The 26996-nt window shown below is 31.8% G+C and overlaps 2 protein-coding genes across 2 annotated transcripts; both read left to right on the forward strand.

The window, feature by feature from the left end:
- Window positions 1-3164: 3164 nt before the first annotated feature.
- Window positions 3165-14508, forward strand: LOC125838963 (E3 ubiquitin-protein ligase MBR2-like). The gene is made up of 6 exons (XM_049517965.1): window positions 3165-3425; window positions 10424-12202; window positions 12681-12731; window positions 13497-13592; window positions 13662-13805; window positions 14161-14508. Exons 2-6 carry the CDS (start codon window positions 10469-10471, stop codon window positions 14290-14292), a joined length of 2157 nt encoding a protein of 718 aa, XP_049373922.1. The 5' UTR covers window positions 3165-3425; window positions 10424-10468; the 3' UTR covers window positions 14293-14508.
- An 8956-nt stretch (window positions 14509-23464) lies between these two features.
- Window positions 23465-26008, forward strand: LOC125838983 (caffeoyl-CoA O-methyltransferase 5). The gene is made up of 5 exons (XM_049517985.1): window positions 23465-23610; window positions 24206-24285; window positions 24393-24537; window positions 25467-25598; window positions 25686-26008. Exons 1-5 carry the CDS (start codon window positions 23524-23526, stop codon window positions 25977-25979), a joined length of 738 nt encoding a protein of 245 aa, XP_049373942.1. The 5' UTR covers window positions 23465-23523; the 3' UTR covers window positions 25980-26008.
- The last annotated feature ends 988 nt before the right edge of the window (window positions 26009-26996 follow it).

Here is a 26996-nt window from a genome sequence, read left to right on the forward strand (position 1 = left end):
GTGTTAATATATTTCCCGCATATAAACATACATATAAAAAAATATATAATCTTTAAAACTGTATGATAGTGTATTCAATTAACATCAAATACATACTTTATCCAAAGTATTGACAGACACGAATGAATGTCCTATTATAAGTGCCTCTAAGGTGGCTGACATCCACTACAACAATTGATTTAGAACTTTCAAATTTTTTTATGAATGAACATAAAGAAACAAAAAGACATAAAACTTGATTCTCATCGGTCTTCTTCATTCTTATATGTGAGCCGAGGTACGTGGTATCTAATATGTACAAGTATCTTGTTAATTTATTGTATGAATTAGAAGGTGTTCCCCTCATTGAATCTACAACCTTTTTCTTAGCCCTCCATGCCAACATGTAGGTTATATCAACTCGAATGTTCAATTTAACATCATCTATTATATCCTTCAGTGTGTATTTGCTGTTATGATTGGATAACTTAGGTTTAACTATTGTTGCTTGTCATTGAGAATACACTATGTCCTTCAAGGGTATGATCCATGTTAAAATCTCTAATTCTAAACATTTCAGATTTGTTGGTATTTGACGATTTCATTATCCACTTACAATCTTCGTATACACAAATAAGAGTATAACTGATACATATACAAATGAATACTTATCAAACAAATATGCATACACATTTGAAAATGAAATAAGAGTATAACTGATACAAATATAAATGAATACTCATCACACAAATACATACACACATTAAAAAATTGAATATGAGTATAATTGATACAAATACAAATGAATGTTCGTCAAATAAATACTCATACACATTCAAACATGAAATACATGTATAACTGATACAAATACAAATAAATACTCATCAAACAACTACACATGTACATTTGAAAACAGAATACGGGTATAACTGATATAAATACAAATGAATACTCATTAAAAAAATACACATACACATTCGAAAATGAAATACGAATATAATTGATACAAATAAATATTCATTAAATAAATAATCGTACACATTTGAAAATGGAAGAAACAACTTGTATTTACTTATATCCATTCTAAAATATGGAAGTAACAATTTGTATTCATTTTGAAGATAAAAAACAATATACTGATTGTATTTGACCTCTCTGTTCAAAATTGAAATTGATGGTCAATTGAATATTATGACATCACAACCTTTAGCATTGCCTAGTCTCAGTAAGCTTGATCTACCATTACCTCTTTTTGATTAGTGTTTAAAATAATCTCGCAATTGATCAAATCACACACAACTGACACACATACTTCTACAAGCACTAATGTTTGTTCATCAAATGTATCATTTGTATTTATACCACATAGTCCCCACCCCTTTTATTTGAAGGTTTCTGTCACTATATTCCTTACCCTTGACCAATACAGTTACACATAATGGATACTTTCTCATTTTTTTTAGATCTTTCTTCAATTAGACATACGTTCTTACTCCCATATCGTTGTATATTTTTAGAGAGGCATCATTATATAGTTGCATCTCAAATCTATATCAGTTTGTTTAGCAATTTCCTCAACTAATTTCTATATGTTGCATACTTTTTTAATATAATTGCCTCTATCGTATATCCAACATAGCAAATGTATTCATTTCAACTTTTCAAATGCATGATCGGAAAACTAATGCTTGTCATTGCTATAGTACCTTTCAACAAGTTAAACTCAATTTTAGATCGAAATCTCTATCAAACACACTAAAATAAGCAATAACATACTTTGTATATCCATTACAAATCTACCCATTCAATATAAAATTGCAAATTCCTAAATTTCTACCCCAATCAAATTTGTATGTCAATCAAAACTTGTATGCACGTTGGAATGACTAAAAATTTAGATGCATACCGTTGAATATTAACAACAAATTATACCTAACAATGTAACAATATAGTATCATAATTTATACACGAATATGACAAAGATAACACCTTATCAATGGTGAGTTGAAGATGTTGTGACAAAGAAAACACCTTATTGATGGTGGGTTGAAGAATAAATGTGAATTACCAAATTTGTGTTTCAATTTGCTGCTTGGATCGATGCGTTAATTTGAACTCTCTAGAGAGAACGACGTCCTGTTATGAAATGGAAAGAGTCCAGGAGTAATTGTAGTTGATTTACCATATTGAAAAAAAAATTAATCCGAGATTTACTTCAGTTAGGTAGTTTGATTTTTTTCTTAGCACCAACGAAAAAATACAATTCGTAGCAAACCAAAGTGTAGCTGCGTATTGTAATTAGTGAAATGGTAGCTAAGAGTGTATTAAAACATGATGTTTGTTGTTTCTGAAAATTTCTCTAAATTATACCCCTAACCTAAAAAATAGAGGAAAAAATACGCGGTTAAGCAAACATATACTAATTAATTAGTCATCATAGCCATAGTTTTCGTTAATTACTATTCACAACCAACATTTAGAGATAATTACGTCGCCCACTTTTTTCAGTTTGTATAAGTGTGTACGTTTGTATAATGTAATTTGTATAACTTTTGTATAATGTAATTTGTATAATATTATTTGTACAACTGTTTAAAGTTCAGATGTTTGTGTTTGTATAAATTTGTTACTTCGAGTTTATACAAAAATAAATACAAATCAATTGATACTAATCAATTTATATAAATATGAACGAGAATAACTCAATTATACAAACGTACCCGCAAATTACACAAACAAAATCCCCATAACAACTTAAACTATAACTTTTTTTTTTTTGATAACCGAGAAATCCGTCTGTGACCCGTCCTTTTGGACCAATCACAGCCTTCTAAACTCGGTGGATAATGGACCCGCCCCTCTACTCTTCTCCACTTAAATACCGGGCTTCGCTTTGCGTGGTGTGGGGCTTGAACCTGCCACCTAAGCCACAAATCCTCCACCTTTTGCCACTTGAGCTAGGCCTTGGGGGCACAACTTAAACTATTACTACCGCCGGTAAATATGCAAACTAGAACTAAGAAGCCTAATTAAATTTATTATAGTAACTATTTATGAAATTTCCTAAAAAGTAAATAAAAAAATTATTGTTTACTCCATTCTAACACATTTATCAATTATTATAATATAATATAATATAATATAATATAATATACATACAATAAAATAAATACGCAATTATCAATGCTTAATCCTTCTCTTTGGCTCTGTGTTCCTCTACTCCCTCTTTCTCTGAGAGCCACACCTACACAGACACCCAAAAACTCTCTCTTTCTCTTTGTTCTCATCTATCCATATGCTCTCGAGCGGCATATTCTTGTCGATTTGCTAGCACCATGACAAAACAGTCATCAATGGATATGTAGCTTTACACCCACCATAACAAATCCAATAATCTAAGTTTTCGACCAGAAATTGGTCGATCATCTTCTCCATCTGATTCTCAGGTTCTCGCATCGACCCATTAATTTTCCTGCTCATACATATATATAGTCTAAATTTCAACTTCTGGTTCTTTTTCTTTTCTCCATTGAATTCACTGTTTAGTTTTTGCTCTTATATAAAAATGGTATTTGTTTGATTTTTTTCTTCTTAAAATTAGGATCTATGATTCTACTGAGTTCAATTATTGATATTAATATTGGGTTTTAATCAATTTTGTTCCTTTTGTGTTGGATTGCTCGATTTTGACAAGACTTTTTGAGTTTTCAGTTACTTGCAAAACTTGCTCGGTGATATCGAGGATTTGACTTTATTGGTCATAGTTGTTGGGTTTTGGTGATAATCACGAAGTTATGATATTAACGGCAACCACATTTGGGGAAAATTCTTGATTTTTTCTCCTTCCATTACCAGACAGCTCACGAGTTACTTAGAGATTGTATGTTCTTGTTGGGGTAAGTATGAAATGTACAGAACCCTTATGTTGTGTTAAAAAAAATACTCCACTTAGTATTGGAATGAAATGGACTTGAATAGAGCAGTAAGGCATCTAAATGATTCATATTTTAGACTCCAATTAACTTAGAGTTGAGGTATTTTGGAGGAAATGATCTCTTTGGCCACTTATGAATTGGATAGAAGAAAATGACCTTTTCAGATCTATTACTATGAGGACATAAAACTAAAAACAAGTTTGTAAAGGGCTACCAAACCAAATCTCCTGGTGATTTTTCATGTTAATCCTTTTTTATCTTTGTTATTAATATCCATTTTCATCCTTGACAGTAGGCATGAGCAGTCAAGTTAGCTGTTTTTTTCTTGACAAAATACTGAATAATGTTGATGATTGCTTTCTCGGGCATGAGAATTTTGCTTTGTATTTGTCATTTGAACATTCAAGTTCTACTAAGTATAGGGAAATAGCAAGGATTATGATAAGAATTGGGTTATTTGAATAAACAAGAAAAGAATGCAGAAACAAAAATCATACCCAGTGAAATCCCACATTGAGGTGTTGGGAGGGTAGAATGTAGTAGACCTTATCACTACCTCGTGGAGGGAGAGAGGTTGTTTCCAAAGAAAATACAACAAACAACAACATACCCAGTGAAATCCCACTAGGTGGGGTCTAGGAGTTTCCAAAGAAAATACTAAGATTAAAATGTAGAATTGGAAGATATGTGAAATTTGAGAATAAAATCGCCAAATTTTAAGATAAAGTCTTAAGATATCTAAGTGATCTTAGTATCAAAATTAGTGGATTAAAACTAGTTATGATACTATATGAGTCAATTCAAGAACATATATCAAAAGTGATCCAGACCCATATTTTGAAGAAATTAGAGGCAACAATTAGTGGAAGACTAATTACATTATTTAATTTACTTTAGTTAAAACCAAAGATATCAAGTTAGGAATTAATTTTACCTCTTAAAGAATCGTTCTTGTAAGATTGTAAGATAAATTCATAGTCACCACACACAAACGTGTAAAAAAGGGAAACCTCTCAAACGATATTGATCATGTCTTTTGAAAATAACAAAATTCACCCCTAAATACTGGGAAACCAATCCCAAATAACATGGGATTCAAATCCTACTTTTATGATAATAACAACTAGGAAACTTTTAAACTAGTAAAATAAGTAAAACTATTCCAAAAACTACCTAACAAAAATAATGGTAGAAGTGCAACATTTGCACCCAAATATAATGTCCAAAAATGACACGGGCTTCTCTTGGGCTTCATGTGGGGCCCTCCATTGGGTTCTCATGCTGCCCTAATCTTCCTTCTCGTGTACTTGTACTTAGATCAAGAAATATATGTAACATTTAGGTCACTTCTTGCCACAATTCTTGGGACACTTCTTCCTCGATAATCATCTTCTTGATTTTTCATTGAACCCTTCAACTTTAATGGAGGTGCACCGCCGTGGATGCTATCAGATTATGTTGTCTCCACCAAGAGAAAGAACATTTTCATCTTTTGTTGAGTTGAGTTTGTGGTACTTGTATTGTGTTATTCACGCTTAATTTGTTGGTTATTCAGTCCCCTCACTTTGATAAATTTCTTCACCCAATAGTTTCATCTGTCACGTGAAGTGATCTGACTGCAGCAACTGCTTTAGCTTCAGTGAAAGGCATGGCTGAAGAACGAGTGAAAATTGGTATTCCCTGTGTGCTTGTTTATACATATCCAATGTGTACTCATTATTCAAAGACCTTAATCACTTCATTTATATGCTAGTGATACTACTTTGTGTCTGCGATCTATTAGGAATACTTAAGCATCTTGATTAGCGCTAAGTACCTACCTTTAAACAATCATTTTGTCCAAGACTCCATATTTATGTTTTACAATATTCAAAGGGAATGGAGTGGTGTGATACAAGGGGTTATCACTTCATGTGTCATGTGTGAACAATGTGCATTACAGAAGCATGCATTCCAGACAATGAGATGCAAAATTCTATGGAGAGAAGCGATTAGTTTCTTTATACGAGATGAAAAAGAGATTAAGAAAAAATGGACATTTTTCTGTTTGAGCAATAAAGCTTGTCTCCATGTACCGTTATGTTTTCTTTTGCAACATTAACTTCTGCTTGAGTTTGTAATGCTTATACTATGTTCCTTTTTTACTTTCTTCTTCAAACACAAACTTTTTCTCTTTCTTCTAGTTGCAAGTGTCTCCCTCTGCCATTTCTTATTCTGAGCTTCTCTTTTGCTTCTTTCTTCTTCTATGATTCTATCTCAGTACTTTACTAAAACAGTCAAATATTTTATGATGTAAATGTATGCTTTTATATGGTAAAATTGGAAGTCTATTTAGTGATTGAAGTTATCATCCCATGGACATTGAAATTTATATGTTCATGATGCTTACATTTACTTGTTTGATTATTACTATCATTATATGTTGGATTCTGAAGTTAGTTGCTTGAAGTTATAAGCACAAAAAATCGTACTTCCTCCTTCCCAATGTATGAGATGCACTTAAACTCGGCACATAGTTTAAGAAAGAAAAACTTTTGAAACTTGTGGTTTTAAACAAGTTATAGATATTTCTATGGCTATATCTCGTTAAAGATAAATTGAAAAGTTCAAAGTTAAGTTGTTTTACATATAGCAATGCATCATTTTTCTTGCAACCAACTTAAAAAGCAAGTGCATCACATAAATTGGAACAGGGGGGAGTACATGGGTACAATATTTTTTTGTTTGAATTATGCACTTAACTTGGAAGACACAAGCACTTTGTTCTTGCCTTTTGCGTAAAGCCCTTGTGCTTCGTCACTTTTTACTTTGAATAGGTGCGCACGTTCTTATTGCTTTTTTTTATTTTGTGTTGTTGTTGATTTCCCATTTTGTTTGTTATTACCTTAAACCTTATTGTTCTTTTTTCTTTTGAAGTTGGGGGTGGTTTAGAGGGAAAATCTAGACTTTTTTTTCCTCTTCTTTTGGGGTTTGGGGAGATGGTTTAAAGGTTGTTTGTTGTTTTTATTGTTATTTTTTTATGTATATAGTTATCACATTCATCTTTATCCATGTTCTTTTTTTTCCTTTCGGTTGGGGGTTGTTTAGAGGAAAAATGACAAGTTAGTTGAAAATGCTTAGTTTACCTTTCCTTGTCACCTTTCTTTTGGGGATTCCTATTTCACTTAGGCAATTTAGTTATGTTTTACTCTTTTACTCTATTTAGTGGCTTCTAGATCATAAATTGGTAATGTAATTGTAACTTTTCATTTGTGTTAATTTAGTGGTTTAACTTAAAGGGATCCATCACCCTTACTCATTGTCTGTCTTGATTGAAGATTTTGGGATAGGAATGTTTCAAGAGATTGCTTAAAGGGGGGGGGGGGGGGGGAGTGTTTTGTGGCTGTCTTTCAGTCTTCTGTTGTCAACCTCAAAATTTTGGCTGAATTGTAAAGTATAATTAAGGTGCAGATTGGGTAAGTACTAACTTGCTTATGCCAGCAAACGGAGCCAAAATTAATAATAACTGAACAGTTTCAGTGCAAGCACTTTATCCCTAAGAGTTTCTCCAAACCGCTGGTTATCACTTATTATTAGTTAGGAAAAAAAACTTCCGATTTTCGTAGTATGTCTGATTATATTAATATTAGCACTTACTATAATCTGACAGGTCAAAATATTAAGGTGACATTAGGACAGTTTTTCGGTGAAGAGTTCCTTTTCTTTTCTCAAAAATATTTTTGAAAAAAGTTTTGTGAAAAACAATGTGTTTTGATGACCCTTTGAATGAATATTTTAGAGAACAATGGGTTTGATTGGATGTTTTCTCGAGAAACAAAAAACTATGTTTGACGATCTTTTCCTTTGCAAAGTTCTTCATCAAACCTTCACATCATTAATTCCATCAATGTTATGCAAATATCATGATTGAACTTTTTTAAAAGGACATGCGTATGCGTTAGCCTAATATTAACTTCTCTTTTGAGTTGAGGGTCTATCGAAGACAACCTCTCTACCCCGCAAAGATAGGGGTAAGGTCTGCATACATCTTATCCTCCCAGACCTCATTTGTGTACACTGGGTATGTTGTTGTTGCATTAGCCTAACATTAAGTGTCCATTTGGTCGGAGATTGTTTTCACCTTTTTCTGGAAAACTGTTTGGACATAGTATTGATCCAATTTTTCGAAATTCAAAAGGTTGTTTTCACAATTTTCACTCCAAATTACTCACAAAATCCGAAAACAACTCCAATTTGTATCCATGTCCAAACACAATTCCAAATACCACTTGCAACTTGAAAAAAATATTGTTCTTTTAAAATTTCGCAATGCTTATGTCCAAATGCCCTCTAGCTTACAACAACATACCTAGTGTTATCCCACAAGTGGGGTTTGGGAAGGGTAGTGTGTACGCAGACCTTACCCCTGCCTTGGAAGGTAGAGAGACTATTTTTGATAAATCCTCTTCTCAAGATGAAGCACATCAAAGTAGTTAGGGAAAAAGATAATGGCATGTGAAGATAACATTGAACTACTTGCTAAAGAAATACTAAAGACAACATTACACGACATTCTTGGGAAAAAAGGAACAACTACAACAAAATAATACTATAATCTAAGTATAAGAAACAACAAATAGTAATAGAGATCGAAGACCAATAAACTACAAGAGTAGTACTACGATTAGTAGTATAGAAAGGTACGTGAGACAATTTCAACTTACCTACTACCCATCTATCCTAATTCATGTGCTCCATAGCCTCCGGTCTAAGGTCATGTTCTCGGTAAGTTGAAGATGTGTCATGTCCTGTGTAATCGCCTCTCCCTTATACTTCTTTGGCCTACCTTTATCTCTCCAAAAATCATCCATAGCCAACCTCTCACATCTCCGCACTTAGGGCATCTGTGCATCTTCTCTTCATATGCTCGAACCACCTCAGCCCACTTCCCGCATCTTATCCTTCACCGAGACTCCCATCTTGTCCCGGATATCTACGTTTCTAATCCTATCTCTCTTAGTAAGTCCACACATTCATCTTAGCATCCTTATTTCCACAACTTTCATCTTCGAACGTGAGTTCTGGACTGACTAATACTTTGCCCCATACAACATAGTATGTTTAACCACCACTTTGTAGAACTTGCCTTTAAGTTTTGGTGGCACCTTTTTATCACACAAGACTCCTAATGCGAGCCTCCATTTCATCCACGCTGCACCAATACAATCGGTGATATCATCGTCAATCTTCCCACTACCTTGGATAATAGCCCAAGATACTTGAAACTTTCTGTCTTTTGGATAAATGCCCACTAAGTTTGTAACATAAAAATATAAAGTAAAAAAAAGTTAAATGGTAAGATTATATTTTGGAAAATTAGCTTAATGTTAGAGGAATTTTAATGGAGCTTGTTGAACATAGTAGTAATGTAGAAATATAGCTGAAACATTAAAAGAGAAATATGACGGTGAGAAATGAGGGTCAAGGTGATAATATTGAAAATTTGTAGGCTATTGTGGGAGTAAGTTTGGTTTGGATTTTGCTTTTGCTTTATCTTCTTTTAAGGAAAATGCTTTTAATAGAAAAAGTTCTTTTGAGAACAAGACAAACTCCGAACATGGCCAAAGGATAATGTGTCTTAGGCAAGACTTAATGATACAGTTATGTATCAACTCCGAGAAGTATGCAACTAGATGGAAGTGTTTTCTTTAATCCCCCCCCTACACACACACACAAACCCCATCAGGAGGATCAATAGTGTTTCTACTTACCCTCCATCGACTCGAACTCTCAACCTACCGGTTGATGGTGGAGGTGTTCAACCACTTGTCCAACTAGATGGAAGTTTTACTGCTTTAAAAGTTGAATTATGATATTAAATGTAGCACTATAAAACTTTAATTTCTTTCAGACAAGCAGAAAAGAGTTGGGCTCATTGCTTCAATGGGCTAAACATGTCCTTTGAGCAACTGTAATTATATTGATCATTTAGCAACTAATAAATAGGTCTTCTGTATCCCTCTATCTGTTTATGTTCTTCTATTCATATCATCAAATCCTAAACTTAGGTGATGACAAATCCTACTTTTCGATCGGTACATGATTATTAGATAGCGGCACTTGTTTCCATGTAACATAAGCTCGTTTTGTTCTTCACTGGCTCGTCAAATCTAGAGAACAAATTGAATGATCGTTGTTTGATGAGCATTAATGTGATTGTAGATGCTTTCTCACAGTTGTCTTTGTATATGTGTTAATGATTTGGTGCTTGCTGAAGTTCTTCAATTCATGATCATCTAATGTTTTGTAGTTGTATTGTCGCTTTTTACTCAGATTGTGACTGCTATACACTATGTTGGCATAATTTAAACATATTCTTTACATACTTGGAAATCGGAATAGATGATCTCTAAGTTGCTAGTTGTACATAAACCAATTTCAGTTTTCGATAAATTTTTTTGAACAGCTAAAACTTAGATTATGTTGTAACCTTTTTCCGCTCTCAACTTCTGTTAATGTGGATCTTTCAGAGGATTCCTTCACTGGTGCTCTTAAAGGCCCTTGTGTTTCTCAAAATGACCCACATGCAAGGGGACAGAAGTGTTTTGGACTCCTTTCCAGAAAACATTGATCTTAATCAGGGATCCGTTTCAAATAATGCTTCCATGGATGCGACAGCTCCCTGGGATAGCTTTCGGAATCCAGTAGAGAATCGATTGTCAAATCCCTTGCTTTCTCCTTCTGGAAGAAATCCTAGTTATGTTAATGGTGTTAATTATAATGCTCAAAGATTTAGTGGCTGGGATCAAGGTGAATCCAGCTCCACTGCTAATTTGCATGACCGCACACGTGGCAGTGACTTGAAAATAGGACAAGGTTGGACTTCTTCATCAAATGATTATGTTATGATTAATCCAAGGTCAGAACACCGATTTGAACCTTCTAATGTCTTTTCTGCAAGCGGTTATGGTGGCAATCATGTAATTGGCAGGCCTCCTAGTGTATCATCAAGCCTTACCTTGGATCATAGTCCAGTAAATGCTAATTTGAGTGGTGGATACAATAATGATGATGGTCGCCTGGTCATGCGAACAAGTGTACCTCCACTTCACAAATCTGATAGGTCGGAAGCGGTGCATCCTCCGGCTTTTGGTGCATCTGATGACAGTGGTACCTTTACAGGTAGTTCTGGTTATTTGACAGGGAAAAGTAATGTATCAAGTTCTTCTATGGATAATTGGGGTTCATCTTGCAAGCGGAAGGCTATTGAAGGCAATTCTGGACATTCTTTTGCAGGTGGAAGTTCAAGCTCCAATGCAAGACCTGAGAACACTGTACAGCATAACTATCCAAGTAGTAATAATGCTTCGAGCAGCTTAAACATACTACCCCGTTCTGCAAATATGCAGAATGTTGGTTATCTGGAGAATACTTATCCAAGAAATGGGGTTGGTATAAGTATGTCTGCTTCTGATGTATTTCCTCCATTAAGTGCTGGTGGAATTGCAGAAAGCTCTGCAAGAAATTTTGGTGCTATAGCAAATCTTGTGAATCAGGATCTCATTACATCTGGTTTACTTCCGATTGGCACTACTGTAGGGCATTCTAGTGTCAGCCCTGCCCATGTGCCACCTGGATCTGCCTCAGTAACAAGCTCTTTGGACTCGAGACAACCATTTGCACTGCCAATGAATTCAGGTAACCTTGGAAGCCAGTCTCACATGATGCAAGTTCCTGGTTTTTCTAGAGGTTTTCACTCGTTTCCCTGGGATGCATCTCCTAGTTCACGAGGCGGTAGTTCATCAATGATTTCTGGAGATAGAGGCGCTTCATTGGGAGATGAAGCTAACTTCAGTACTGTCAGAAATAATGGGGAGTCCCATCCATTTGTTCCTGTTCCTGAGACAAGAAATATGGTACTTGACCCCACAAATTGGAGCTTAGCTACTGCGAATGCAACCTCTTCTAGAAATATTCCTAGCTCTGCAGTGGGTCCTGGTTCAAGAGCACGTAATTCTCCTACTGCATGGGCTAATCAGAATTCAGCAACTACTAGCTATGATGGATTACCAGAATTTGCTCCTTGGGTTCTCTTCCCATCAGGTGAGCCCGAGTCTGGAAGTCAGAGAGGTCATTCTTCTCTGCTGCCTTCAGCTGCTTCTTCCTCAGAGGAGCCAGTGATGTCTTCCCGATATAGTAGCCGGGGTAACCGTCAACCACATCGTAGATCGAGTTTGATGGTTGATCCAGGTGATGATGTGGATGGTTGGCGTGCTTTAGCTGCTGATGTTGAGGGTCGACACAGACTGGTATGAGGTTTGCTTGCCATAATAATATCTAAAGCTGTTGTGTTTGGTATATGTAGGTATCTTAACTTGGTTGTCTTGTATCTGGCATGATTGATGTAAAAGATATTTGATCCCATTGGTATTTTATCCTCCCGAAGACTTCTTTTTATTTATTGCTTTGTTTAAATAGCTTTATTTCCAGTTGGATTCGTTTGGTCAATGAATTTAAAGTGGCTTGTTAGCACTCATCAGTGATCACTTTAGGCTAAACAGCAACCAATATGTTATGATTTTACCAATGACCGTGTTTACCATGCTATTTGGTTTGTCCAATCTATGAATTTGATTTGTAATGGTTCACCACTTATGCAGCTATCCTTGTTATTTCTACATGTCTTGATTTTGAGTTGCTCTAAACCTGCCAATAATTTCCACTTCCCTTACCGAATTGGGGACTTTGTCAGTGCTGATTAATCTTTTCTCCACTTATGTTCAACAGATTCGTCAAGTCCTGAATGCCATGCGGAGAGTCGAAAACTTGAGATCAGAGGTTTAATCTCAATCCTTATAATAATCCGATGAATATATATTTAGCAAAAATGAGTTGCAGCTTGTTATCTGAAATTGTGTACATACATATACTTTTAATCCTTTTCAAAGCCCTGAAAGTTTGAAAACAATACTAATACTTGTAGCTGTGCTATGTTAGCTTTGGTGAGAAAGGTAAGGATTACATGGCCTGCATAAAGAAATGGATCTTGGGCTTTACTCAACCCCAAAAGCTAGCTCAAGAGGTGATGATTGCCCAAGACCATGTAAGGATATAGATTTGCCTCCCACCCAGGGATGTGGGACTTAACAGCCTTCATGGTAACATTATTGCCTGGATGAGGAAAAAAGACTTGCTATTATTTCTGATCAAGTCAGTTTGAGTTTTCTAATGATCAAAAGAAGAAAGAGCGAGTTTGAATTTTCTGATTGCAATTTGGATGGATAAGAGGTTTTAAGTTTTCGGAGCCAGTTATTTAACTAGTCTCGATGACAAGATCAAATTGCATCTGATTTTTCATTATGAAGGTTCTAATTCTTGATTCCCTTCTAGAAGAGAGCTCTCTTGGTGCAGTCTTCCTCATTGGACAGGGTCTTTTTCCAACCCTTCATCCTTGATCAAAAATGCTCATTACCTGATCCAACTGCTAAATTATGAACTTGTTACTGCTAGCCAATTAGAATAGCTCAATTTTGCTTGGCTACTTTATTTGCTGACTTCTTACTGATGAAGAATTTCTGTTGACTTTTGTGGACACTTTCTCAGGATTATATGTTGGTTGATCCATTTATCAATGGAGTTGCTGAGTTCCATGATAGGCATAGGGCCATGAGGCTCGACGTTGATAATATGTCCTATGAGGTAATGTAGTTTAGTTTTGTTGTCACTAAATTTCTAGATGCAGGTCTCACTGATTGCTTCGTCTGTTAGGAACTATTGGCTTTGGAAGAACGTATAGGAAATGTAAACACAGGCTTGAGTGAAGAAACAATTTCGGTCAATATGAAACAGCGGAAGCATGGGTCTGTACGTGGACGGTCCTCATCCAACTTGGAACCTTGTTGTATATGTCAGGTAAGTATCTTATCTGATGTTTTTACATATATTATTAGATACTCCCTCTGTCCCAATTTATGTGACTTACTTTCCTTTTTAGTCAGTCCCAAAAAGAATGACACATTTCTATATTAAGTAACAATTTGACTATAAAATGTCTATTTTACCCTTAATGAAATGATTTACAGCCACACAAATTTCTATCATTAATTTTGGACCACAAGTTTTAAAAGTCTTCCTTTCTTTCTTAAACTCCGTGCCGAGTCAAAGTACCTCACATAAAATGGGACGGAGGGAGTAATAGTTATCCCAGAACAAACTTTTTGGCAGATTTGTTAGCTAAAGTTTGTCCCATTTCTTGTACTAAAATCAGGAGGAATACACAGCTGGAGATATCATGGGCATGTTGAATTGTGGGCATGAATTCCATACTAATTGCATTAAGCAGTGGTTGGTCCTGAAGAATACCTGTCCCATATGTAAGATGACTGCCTTGGAAACTTGAAAGAATTACTTGCGACAGCTATTTTTTCGTCTTCTATTTCCTCCCCGTGTTCCAGTTAAGAAGACGGTGAACGAACACAAAAAGAAAAATAAGGGAGGTTCTTGTCAACTTAGTAATACTATACTAAGGCTCCTGGAAAATCCTACTCATGATGGAACCAAAGGAGTTGCAAGTACAAAGATTTGACATTGTGTTGAGGGAATTATTTAAACCTTTCTCTTTTTTTGTGTTGCAGACATTTGCATCGAGTAATACATCACTAGACCAAAGACAGGTCTTGGAGGTGATATTGTCCATTTCTTGGTTTGTTGTGGGATTCTAACATGACACAAATATCACAGATATTTGAACCATAGCTTCAATATAGATCCCTAGATCATACCCAACAACACACAATTAGGTGCTTAATGCCACATTATCACAAAATTAATCGTGAATAGCACCAAAAACCAGTTCATACATCACATTTTTGCTATCATACAAGAGTAACCCTTTCTCCAAGGTTCCCAAACAATACCGACTGTTCCGAAATCAGAGTTTCTATACAGTCACGATTCATTCTTTCCCCTTACCATCTTTACCAACGGTAAGTCTGTCAATTTTAACACAACATTTCCAATTAATGACAACAATTTATCATCAACCCTCATATAACCAAATAATTCCTCTCTTTCTGACGACACTTCCAGGAATTCAAGCAATTACAATTTATACATGGGAAACTGTTTAAGTAATGCATTATACATAATAACAATCATCAAACTTTATCATCATATTAAATCAGGCTCATTATATTTATTTGCATCATGGATGACCACTAACTGACCATTTATGCATTCATGTGATCCTTAAGGCTAGATATCAATTGGAACTTTCTCGATTTCAATATTTCCTTGTTTGTGTCCCTTCTGTCGTGACAATGACATTTAGTTTACTTTGCTAAGATATCGATTGGAATCATGAGATACTAGTTGGACCCGACTCATACCACAAGTAACCAACTGCACGAAAGAAGTGAAGAAGTGAGAAGACTTTCTAGAATGCTTCATTGTTCCCTGAAGATTAAATGTGGATACCAACACACCACTTCATAAGACTCTATTCGACATTTTCTCTTGTATTGGGAGACTGGTAACTTGGGCTTTAATATCAAATTGTCACGATCTGATTCATTGTGTCATGCAGGCACCTACTCTATAACCTAGATAGGAGAACCCGTATCACCCAATTTAAACGGAAAATGCGGAAGTAAAACGAAACATGATATATTGCCTTAATAAAATGAAAAAAGTTGGTCTCTATCTCAATTTCAATAGATTTTTTTTTTTGAAAAATACACGAAAATCCTTCCAAGGAACTAGTCTAAAACAAGTATAAGAGCTACTAAGAGGGTATAAACTTAAAAAAAAAATAGACACAACTCCCACCATAAGGAAAAGAGGAGAAAAAGTTGTCGAAGATTACTATCGTCTTCACCTATGAAACATCACTAACCCTGTAACCAAACTATGCTAAGTAACATATCAAGAGTAGTATCAATACAAACAACATGTATTGAAATGCGTTATCGATCGACCCGAATTCACCGCCTAATATAAAGTAGACATTCAGAAGAAAACATACAATGTGAATGATATACCACCCTAAGTCTTTATCTACACACTTTTACCATTTCAAGTATTATGCCCATAAACTAGTACACTTTGATCCCAGTTTTCTATCTCATTCAGCTTCCAACTTCACCATTAAACATTCGACACTCTTACCACTTTAAGGCTTTCCAAACCTACCTTTTATGTCATCCTAAGGCTTCCCAAGCCTACCTAATTGATCAAATATATCTTCGACCACCTTAACAGACACACAATCCACATAAATCAATTTATAAGACCAACAATCTTGGTCATCAACCTGATCTAACCAAACATGAAATATGTCTCACATGATTACAAACAAATCCATACCTGAGCCTAAACTCACCTTTTAAGTAACTTGGACCACCCAAAAATCCTCTAAGAGATAGTCTCCCGTGTTTAATATGCAATCCAAGTCTACATGAGAACCATCGATCCCATCATTAAATACACCAATCGGCCACTCAGGGATCAACATGCGATAAATATAACATAATAAAGAGATCTAGTCTACTTATTGAACCAACAAGTAAAATAACGTCACGAAGAAGTAAACCGGATTCTCTTGTGAAATCCGCACAAACTATTAGTGTACCAGTGTGGTATCTGAGCCAACCATTATTGGTACATATCATGTGTGGTATTTGAGTCAACCATTAGTATTCGATTTCAATATGGTATCCGAGTTAATCATTAGTATTTCGTATCGGTGTGGTATTCGAGCCAACCATCAATCACAAGCAACATGGACAATCACAATGAACAACTAACCTGAAACCACAAGTAAATAAACAAGTTCATTGCATGAGATTATCAACATGAAATAAGTTTCAATGCCTTTTAGTTTTACCCACATGCATTACACAAAAATACTACAAGCAGTTAACATGCACACATTACATATCTTGAAAAAAACAACATCACATATATATATATATATATATATATATATATATATATATATATATATATATATATATATATATATAAAAGGCCGTTCTTTATTGTTGCATGACGTCCTATATGCTTCAGAGATTCAACGAAATTTAGTATTCGTGTCTGTTCTTTTAGACGTTAGTTTTAATTTGTTTTGCTAGTCACAATGATGTTAAAATAGCTCTCAATAATATTTTATATTGTTTTGAACTTAGTTTTGATTGTTTTGATATTTTAGATTGTAATCCTTCAATTTATGACTATTATGTTGACCGTTGTGTAACGGCATGTTATTCAAGTAACAATGATATTGATGTTATTACATGACATGCAAGATTAGGTCACATAGGGCAATATCGAATGAATAAGTTGGCAAAGGAAGATCATTTAGGTTCTTTCACCAAAATTGATATGCCAACTTGTGAAAATTGTTTTGCTACAAATATTACACGTAAATCATTTGAGAAGGCTAAAAGAGTCGAGCTCCCGCTTCAATTAATTCATTCTGATGTTTGTAGTCCAATGAATGTAAGGGTAAAGTCTGGTGCTACATACTTCATTATATTTATTGATGATTTCATGCGCTTTGGTTATGTCTATTTGATTTCTCGTAAATTTGAAGCACTTGCGTGCTTTAAAAGATATACGAATGAAGTTGAAAATCAATAAGATAAATGTATAAAGTCTTTAAAAACCTGTGGAGGACGTGAATGTTTGTCAAAACAATTTGAAGAATTGTGTACTAAAAAGGACATTATCAGACAGTTAACTACTCCTTACACACCCTAACAAAAAGACGTAGCTGAATGAAGGAATAGAACATAGTTGGACATGACAAGGTCAATGATGGTGCAAACAAATTTGTCTATCTCTTTATGGAGAGATGCATTATTGGTTGTGGCCTACATATTGAATAAACTGCCCTATGAATCAGTATCGTCCAATCCTTATAACTTTGAACTGGTCATAAAACAAACCTGAATGATCTATGACCTTGGGGTTATGCTGCATATATTAAAGATCGTTTTGGTGAATTTGGTAAACTAAGTCCAATAGGAAAGAAATGTATCTTTATAAGGTACTCTGAACACTCCAAAGGGTATGTGTTCATTGAATAACTTGAGTATGAAAGTATAACTGAAATTGTATCACGAGATGTCAGATTTTTGAAAAATTATTTTCTCAAAAAGGGTGAAATAGATGAACGTGAGACGTCAATTACATAAGAGTACACAAAAAGGTGTACCTAAACGATCTTATGAGATTGTAAATTATATTTTCTTGGTATCTCCCATAGAACTAGATGAACCTAATTATGCGACTGGGGCTTTATCAAACCCTAAAAAGGATGAATGGTTAAAAGTGATCGATAAAAGAAAAATTAGAGTCCATGAAAATCTGGTCATGATAAATCAATAAATTGAAAAATGATTCCTGATCCAAGTGAGAGTTCTTACAAATTTAAAAGTACATGAGATTTTTAAAAAAATAATAGATATAGAGAATACATCTTTTTTAGAAATGAACAAAACTTAGGCCCAAACCATTACTTTAATTACCTTATAATGTGATGGAGAAATATAAATCTATATATCCATATAAAGCTGAAACTAAGCACGCTGATATGGCACAACTCATTGGCCAGTATTACTATTTATGTTATTTCTCAAAATTTTTATTTTTTTGTTTCATTTTTTGATAATAACTTTTTAAAAATTACTACACTCTTTCCTTTTATTACCATTTATTACATTTAACTTTTCCTTCCAAATATAACTGCTAAGTACATAATGATGCAAAAATAACTTATTGACTACTCCCTCTGTCCAACAATAGTTGTCCACTATTGACTTGACACACCCTTAAGATACTATAAATAGAAGGGTAATTTTACTATATCACCCTTTGAATATAATTAATATAATGTCTTGAAAATGTAATAGGGAAATGACTATAATTAATGATAAAGGTAAATTAGGAACTAAGTGTAAAATTATCCATGGATTTCATTAAGTGGACAAGTATTATTGGACATCTATTTTTAGTATAGTGGACAAATATTGTTAGATGGCGAGAGTACAAATTAGCACAAATTGCAAACGTTTCACTATTTTTTTTTAATAATAATTGCAACATTAATAATTGTATTTAATTTCTAAAAGAAATTTAATCTATGTTCATCTTCTCTATTTTCCTAAGTATATTCTCTCTACAACTTGCAAACGTTTCAGTTATTTTTTGTATTTTTTTTTATAATTGCAACATTAATGATTATATTTAATTTCTAATAGCTATTTAAACTTTGTTCATCCTCACTATTTTCCTAAGAATATTTTCTCTACAACTATGAAATTTCTTTTACTTATTGTTCCTTTGAGAAACAAGAGGTCATTCCTTGTGGAATGATATTCGGCTAAAAGTATATATTAATATTACATTATTGTCTTATATTTTATGCATAATTTTTTTGAGTGTTTTGAGTTTATTATGAATTTTATGTGCAGAAAATGTATCGAATGAGCGTGAATACATGATAACAAAAAGATGTGATATTTGCTCCTTTTGAAGCAAATAAACGAAGATTAAAGGATGACTAGGTCCTCACCTCGCGAGATACACAAGTGAAAAAAAATCAAGAGATTTTAAAATTAATTGAGCTCACCACTGATTCTTCCGAAGTACAAGTCAAGAAAGATTATTTGTTAATATATGTCTTCCAACTAATTATAGTCTCCTTGTGAATTATCATACTTTTATTTATTTTAAAAGTTTCATCATTGAAATGATCTAATTTTTCATAAATATAATAGAAATTTGTTTCATTGAGAAATGTGTATTTTTACAAATTACACTTAGAATGTTCAATATTTTTCTTCTATAATTTGAATTAATTATATTATTTCAATTCATATAAATGTTGAAATAGTATGAGAATTTTAAAATATAATTTTGAGAAACGTAAAGAGGAAGTGGCCAAGAAGATTCTGAAAGCAATTAGAGAAGGGATGCATTACTTTTGGCTAAAAAAATTTCTTGCAGGACAAATTGAGGTAAAATTTTGTGACATGGATCTTCATCAATATATTTTTAACTTTTACACATTATAAATTAGTAAATGATAAATATTTCATAATTTAAAATTTTACAAAGTTCGATTTAATTTTTTTATTTTACTTTGTAATCTATACATAAAGTGATAGTGTTTTTTATATGATATGGGCTATATTAACAAATATTTTTTTAATGTTAGAATATTTACATTCAAAAATTAGAAAAGCTTGTAATTGACAATCAGTTTTTTTTAAAAAAAATCTAATCTATGAACTTAATTAATTATGAAATAGGTGATATGCAAAGTTTTGGAACTAATTTGAGAAAATATTTAAATTTGTATGCATAAATACATGAAGATTTCATCCATTAATATATTATATCTTAGCTAAATTTGTAACGAGATCATATCATATTTCTATTTATTCTTATTTAATTTGTCACTTTTTTGAATCTTTTTCTCTCTATTTAATATTATTCCTTTTAAAGAGTCAAATGATATACATTTCAATCAAAATTTAATTATTATATATTTTCTTAATCATATTGATACACGATACATGAATAAAATTGTAATTTATTATCCCTACTTTTCATATAGTTTTTGAATACCTAAATTTTAATTTTAAAATATCAAATTAATCTAATCTTATTTAACTTTGAAAAATAAGCTTAGAAAAAAACAATATTAGTTGACTTAATTTTGGTCATAGAATAATAACTAAGAAGAGTTTATAAATACTTACAATTAAATAAAGGAAAAATATTGTTTTAAATAATCTTATAATCAAAAGAATTTGTAGTAGATATCTTTTAACTGTCCAATTGAAGAGGAGCAATCCTATTGAGTAGTAATGTTTCTACTTATATTTCTTTTTTCTTTATATGTTTAGTATTATTTTATTCTTAATGAAGGAAATTTTCGGAAAACAGATATTTCATACTATCTAATGAAAGAAACAAACCTACTATAATTAGAATCACATACACAAATTTTATTTTTTTAAAAATCTTTTTATATATTTTTATTTTACAAAGAAGATATAATAATAAAAAAAGTATTGTTCACCTAACTTTAATTTTAATAAAAAACTTATATAATAAAGATTTCATGAATATTTATAATTATTTTTTTATGCATAAACATCAAAAGTTTTATCATATTTATTTGACAAAAAATGTATTTTAAAAAATCTTTTCTAAATTGATTAATGCATCGCGGATATGTTTCTTAGTTCAAAATAATTTGCTTAAATTCTCTAGATAAGTATTGCTTATGGTCAAATATTTATGGCTATTTAACTTAAATTAAAATAGGATGACATGCATTTTTAGTTAGAAAAATAAAAACTATAAAATATAATGACAAAAAAGGAATATAATAATAACTACTACCGACTAAACTTCACGTAAACAAATATCTAAAATAAATCAATAAAAAGAAATTTCTCTAACATGTCTACTTATGATTTAAGATTTAGTAAGTATTTAGACATAAAAATATAATACTTAAAAATAACATTTAAAGTAATTTTAAAAAAAAGTATATTTTAAAACTAAAATCATATATTTTAGATATTATTTTAAAAATAAATTAATATTATTATGTCCGTACACAACACAAACTTTATAAATTAGTCTTTGGATAAGTATTGCTTACGGTCCACACACAACGTAAATGCTATCGAAAAAAAGACAAACATTTGGTTAGCAAACAAAAAAACAAGAAGAAGAAAGAGACAAGCACACACCTATATCATATCTACTTTGTAGAAATCATATATTTGGTGACATTTTCCTAACTTTGTATTATAAATTTTCATCAATGAAAATTAGAATTATGGACACAAATCTTGAGCTGATGACTCATAAGTCAAAAGTCATAATTAAAATATTTTAGACATCAATTATAAGAAAGTTATAAAAAAGAAAGTTTTTGAATTTTATGATCTTACTTTACATGTTAATATATGTATATATAAACTTCTTAATTTTCTAAACTTGTAATCTTAAATAACATGTCACACATTCACACAAGGAATTACTTACTTAATACTATAAGAAATGATATTCTTTTTAAGAAGACATAAAAAAAATTAATAATTAAGTCATATAAATTAAAACAAAAGAAAAAATATCATCAAGGATTATACCAATTTATGCCTTTTCTTCCCAAGAAAAAATAATAAAAGGAATAATTAATTCCGAGACTCAAACATTTTAGGTATAGATGGTTTTAAGTTTTGACCCCAAAAATAATTAAAACAAATAAAAAAATAAAACAAAAATGTCGAGTCCTTTCTCCTTAAGATTTCCATCGTAGAGAAAACATGAATAAAAGAAAGGGGAAGATAACTATTTTACCAACTAATAGGCATGTTAATTAATTTATTTGTTTCCAAAAAAAATGTTTCTTTTTTTTTATTTATTCAATTATTCTTACCAAAAAAAAGATATGGGATCCAAATTCTTTGCACCAACCTCTCACCAACTTTGACAATGATCAACCATCCTACCCACAAACTCTCTTTTTGGGTGCACCTCCTACTTCAAAAGGCATGCCAATATAAATATTATTGCTTTGCCCCACTCACCAACCATGATCTTGAGGTATTTGTCAGATATAATATTTCTTCTCCCTCCGTTCTATTTTATATGATGTAGTTTAACTTTATACGAAGTTTAAGAAATAATTTTTTTTCGAATTTGTGGTCTGAATAAGTGATAAATAATTTGTGTAAATATAAATTATTTCTTTAAAGGTATAATTGATATTTTAGAGTTAAATCATTACTAAATATAAAAATGTGTTATTAGATTGACTAAAAATAAAAATGAGTCATATAAATTAGAATAGAGAAAGTAGTACTCCATCTGTCTTAATTTATGTGAAATTTTTGTTTTTCGAGAATCAAATAGTCTAAGTTTGATTGGAAATTTGCATATGGAATCTTCAATTTTTTTGAAATGAAATTTATCTATTTGTAAATACATAAAAAATATTATAAGTCACAATAGTTGACAATTTAAAATATTTAAAAGATATACAAAAAATTTATGATAAAAAATAGACTTGTTTGAATCTCGAAAAAAATATATCAAAATGTGTTACTTATTTCATTTTGAATAAAAGCAAGGGGTCATAGGACCCTCGCAAAATTAAAGTGTCTTCTAATGAGATAATTATATATTCTCTTTTCTTAAATTTTGTGTCAAAATAAACTAAATTAATCTTTTTGAAACCGATATGAAGTTGTCTTAATAAAATATTGGGATATCGACGACACTTATACACGACTAAGTATTTCTAATGAAGGTCCTTTGCTGGTTTCTTTTACCTAGTCTTTGAAACAAATCAAGCCGTTGAATGAAGTAATCTAACGGCTGAAAGTCATCCTTAACTACTCAGTGGGACCCATCAAGCAATGACAAAACTCGCCAACCATAAACCCGGTTGACGGCCGGTCCATGCATACACGATAACTACAAAGTACTGGAATGAACCGGTCTCATTTTGTCCATATATAGGTTCATATATTCCATAGTTTCTCAACTCAAAAACTAATAGAAAATCCTTTCACAATAAACCAGAAAAATAATAATCAAAGAAATGGCTGAGAAGAATGGTGAAGTACAAGAAATCAAACACCAAGAGGTTGGCCACAAGAGCCTTTTGCAAAGTGATGCTCTTTATCAGGTATAACTGATCGTACATCGAAGGTTGATCAATTGAATATTCTTTTATCAAAAAGTTTATACTACTATATATTGAATCATGCTCATATTCTTAACCAAATTCCTAACTATATCGAAAAGCTCTTTAAGTTCTTATATTTAGACTTCTCCTGTTTCAATTTATGTGTTACTTTTCTTTTTTTAGATTTAAATTATATATCTAAATTTTGATCACTATTTTAGAATGTATTTTCCATAATATTTATTGACATAAGAAAAATTGCATTTTATAATAGTTTTAATTATCTAAATTTTGATTTTACCATACTGATGAGTTGATCTAATCAATTTAGTTTCAAATGTAATTTGTTAAATCAAACGGGTGATTTTCTCATTTATTACGATTATACTACTCCCATAAACTGAAAATCCATAAATCAAATTGCTAAAACTCTCAAGCCGATAAGCGAAAAATATCACATAAATTAAAGACAAACAGACTATATTAAGTTTGGTTATTACAAAAGAATAGCATATACAACAATATACTTTCTATCCAAACATGAAATCTTAAATTCGCCTCTAACTAATGATCGCTTCGTTTGTATTATATATAGTATATACTTGAGACCAGCGTATATCCCAGAGAGCCAGAATCCATGAAAGAACTTAGGGAGGTGACTGCTAAGCATCCATGGTGAGTAATTAATTAAATTTCATACCTAATTACGATACAATTATACATTGTTATTTTTTTCGAGTGAATTAATTAATTAATAATCTATATATGTTTGAAATTAACAGGAATCTAATGACAACATCAGCAGATGAAGGTCAGTTCTTGAACATGTTGTTAAAATTGATAAATGCAAAAAACACCATGGAGATTGGAGTATACACTGGCTACTCCCTTCTTGCTACCGCCCTTGCTATCCCCGAAGACGGAAAGGTACGTAACAATTTAACTTTAAAATATATATTTTTTTATTTTAATAAAATAATTTTCTAAATTAAATTTTATGTTAAGTTAACTAAACATATAAAATGAAACGGAGAGAGTAATATGATATGATAGATCGATTAGTTTTTTTTCCACTAGCAGATTAGATAACTCCACCATAATTGTCCCAAATATGAATAAAAAAAAGTTTCTACTGAACATTGTAGTTGTTATATAATTTTAAATGCTATATTTTTTTCATTTATAATCTTATAAGGTGGGAGTAGGGTCAGAATATTATATTAGAGTTGATATCTCATATGATTTATAATATGAATACTTAACTACTAATAATTTACTAAATAAATTAAATTATTTTTTAAAACTTAGACATATACCACTTATGATAATACAACAACTACAATATATACCTTAATGGAGAAGGGTCAAATATGTCCTTTTACTATTTGAATTGGTACAAAAGTATCTTTCGTCCATGTTTCGGTCCTCAAATATTCTTGACATAATCTTTTGACTTAAAATACCCTTATTTCTAACGTCCACACTCATAGCATAAGGTAGATGGAAGACAATAATGTACCAAGTCAAATAGTTTAAGAGTATTTTAGGTTCTTCTTTGTTAAAATAATTTTAAATTACTTAATATATGAGCTTATATAATTAATCTGAATAATTTTGAGCCAAAATATTGATATCAAAGATATTTGAAAACCGAAAGATAGATGAAAAATAATTTTATACCGTTTAAATAGTTAAGGGGCATTTTAGAGTACCCTTCAAACAATATAGCAAAATATTCTTTTTTTTCTTATCCCTTGGTTTTGTTTCTTCTATAGTTCTATGTACTACTATTTAATTAGTCTCTCCAAGGCATATGCATATAACTCCGTGAACCATTTATTTATATATTTTTGCAGATATTGGCAATGGACATTAACCGAGAAAATTACGAAATTGGCCTTCCCATAATCGAAAAGGCCGGTGTGTCACACAAGATTGATTTTAGAGAAGGCCCTGCTTTGCCTCTTCTTGATCAATTACTTGAAGATGTGAGTTTCATTTCATCCAACCTTAACCTTCCTCGTAAAAATAATCACTCGTAATTAATTATGAACTTTGTCGTTAAATTATTTCAGAAAAACAATCATGGCACATATGATTTCATATTTGTGGATGCTGACAAGGACAACTACATCAACTATCACAAAAGGATTATAGAATTAGTGAAAGTTGGTGGTTTGATTGGGTACGACAACACCCTATGGAATGGCTCTGTGGCTGCACCAGCTGATGCACCGATGAGAAAATACGTAAGGTATTATAGAGACTTTGTATTGGAACTTAACAAAGCCTTAGCAGAAGATCAGAGGGTCGAGATTTGTATGCTTCCTATTGGTGATGGCATTACCCTGTGCCGCCGTATCATCTGATCATTTTACACATTCTTCTGTTTTTTTTTAATTCAACTACCAAAACAAAAAAGTGTCTTTCTTTGTATTTTTTTTGGTTATTATTATGAAAGGGAGAAGGTTATCCTTTTGATTTATGAGTTTATTTTCACTATTGTAATGATAAAAGAAATTGTATCTCAATGTACTTTTTATAATTACAAGCAATATTGAACATTAATTTTCTTTTTGTATGCTTACTAAGACCATAACTGTCCATTCTCTATATTTGGAGAGTAAAATAAATAATGAGTACTCCAACCCACCTCCATATCACTCTCCATTCTTCATATTTAGAGAGGTGTGGAGAACTACTATTCACATTCTCTATTTTTGAATATTTTATTATTATTTTTATTACTTTCTAATTAACAAATTATTTTACATATAATGTCATTAATTAAATATCTAATATTCATAATTCTTTTTAAATGTCATTAATATTTTAAAAAATATATTATTTAATATATATCATCCCAAATTAATAGTATTTTAATTTTTTCTAATTTTCGTCAATAATATAATTTGATTTTATTATTAATTTTCACTATAAAGAATACACAAAACTAAAAGGGAAAATGCATAAGTACCCCCTCAGCCTATGCCCAAAATCCCTGAGACACACCTAACCTTTACTAAGGTCCTATTACCCCCCCGAACTTATTTTTTAATTAATTTTTTACCACTTTCGGCTTACGTGGAAATATAAACCAAATAGGTTGAAAACTTTGTTCAACACGCGCCGGGCCCCATTTTTTCAACTTTCTAAAAAGTAGCTTTTACACTTCCCAAAATTTCAAAAAGCTATCCTATTATTTATAATCTACTTTGTTAATATATTTTTAGTTAGTTTATAGATTTTAATGTTTATATATTTTATTTCAAATTTGGGCATGTAAAATTTTGTAAATATTATATATATAATTTTATTTTATTTATAGATAAAAAAATTTATTTATAATCTACTTTGTTAATATATTTTTAGTTAGTTTATAGTTT

Source organism: Solanum verrucosum, unplaced genomic scaffold, assembly GCF_900185275.1.
Source record: "Solanum verrucosum unplaced genomic scaffold, falcon-dt-bn FXZP01000163.1, whole genome shotgun sequence".
Lineage (NCBI taxonomy): Eukaryota > Viridiplantae > Streptophyta > Magnoliopsida > Solanales > Solanaceae > Solanum > Solanum verrucosum.

What these genes read in the sequence shown, in the direction of transcription:
- LOC125838983 (XM_049517985.1), top strand. Translation starts at nt 23,524, where the DNA reads ATGGCTGAGAAGAATGGTGAAGTACAAGAAATCAAACACCAAGAGGTT. An exon ending in CTATCCCCGAAGACGGAAAG is followed by an intron (nt 24,538 to 25,466) that starts GTACGTAACAAT and finishes ATATTTTTGCAG; the next exon opens with ATATTGGCAATGGACATTAA. An exon ending in TTGATCAATTACTTGAAGAT is followed by an intron (nt 25,599 to 25,685) that starts GTGAGTTTCATT and finishes AAATTATTTCAG; the next exon opens with AAAAACAATCATGGCACATA.
- LOC125838963 (XM_049517965.1), top strand. Translation starts at nt 10,469, where the DNA reads ATGACCCACATGCAAGGGGACAGAAGTGTTTTGGACTCCTTTCCAGAA. An exon ending in TTGAGGGTCGACACAGACTG is followed by an intron (nt 12,203 to 12,680) that starts GTATGAGGTTTG and finishes TATGTTCAACAG; the next exon opens with ATTCGTCAAGTCCTGAATGC. An exon ending in TTGATAATATGTCCTATGAG is followed by an intron (nt 13,593 to 13,661) that starts GTAATGTAGTTT and finishes TTCGTCTGTTAG; the next exon opens with GAACTATTGGCTTTGGAAGA.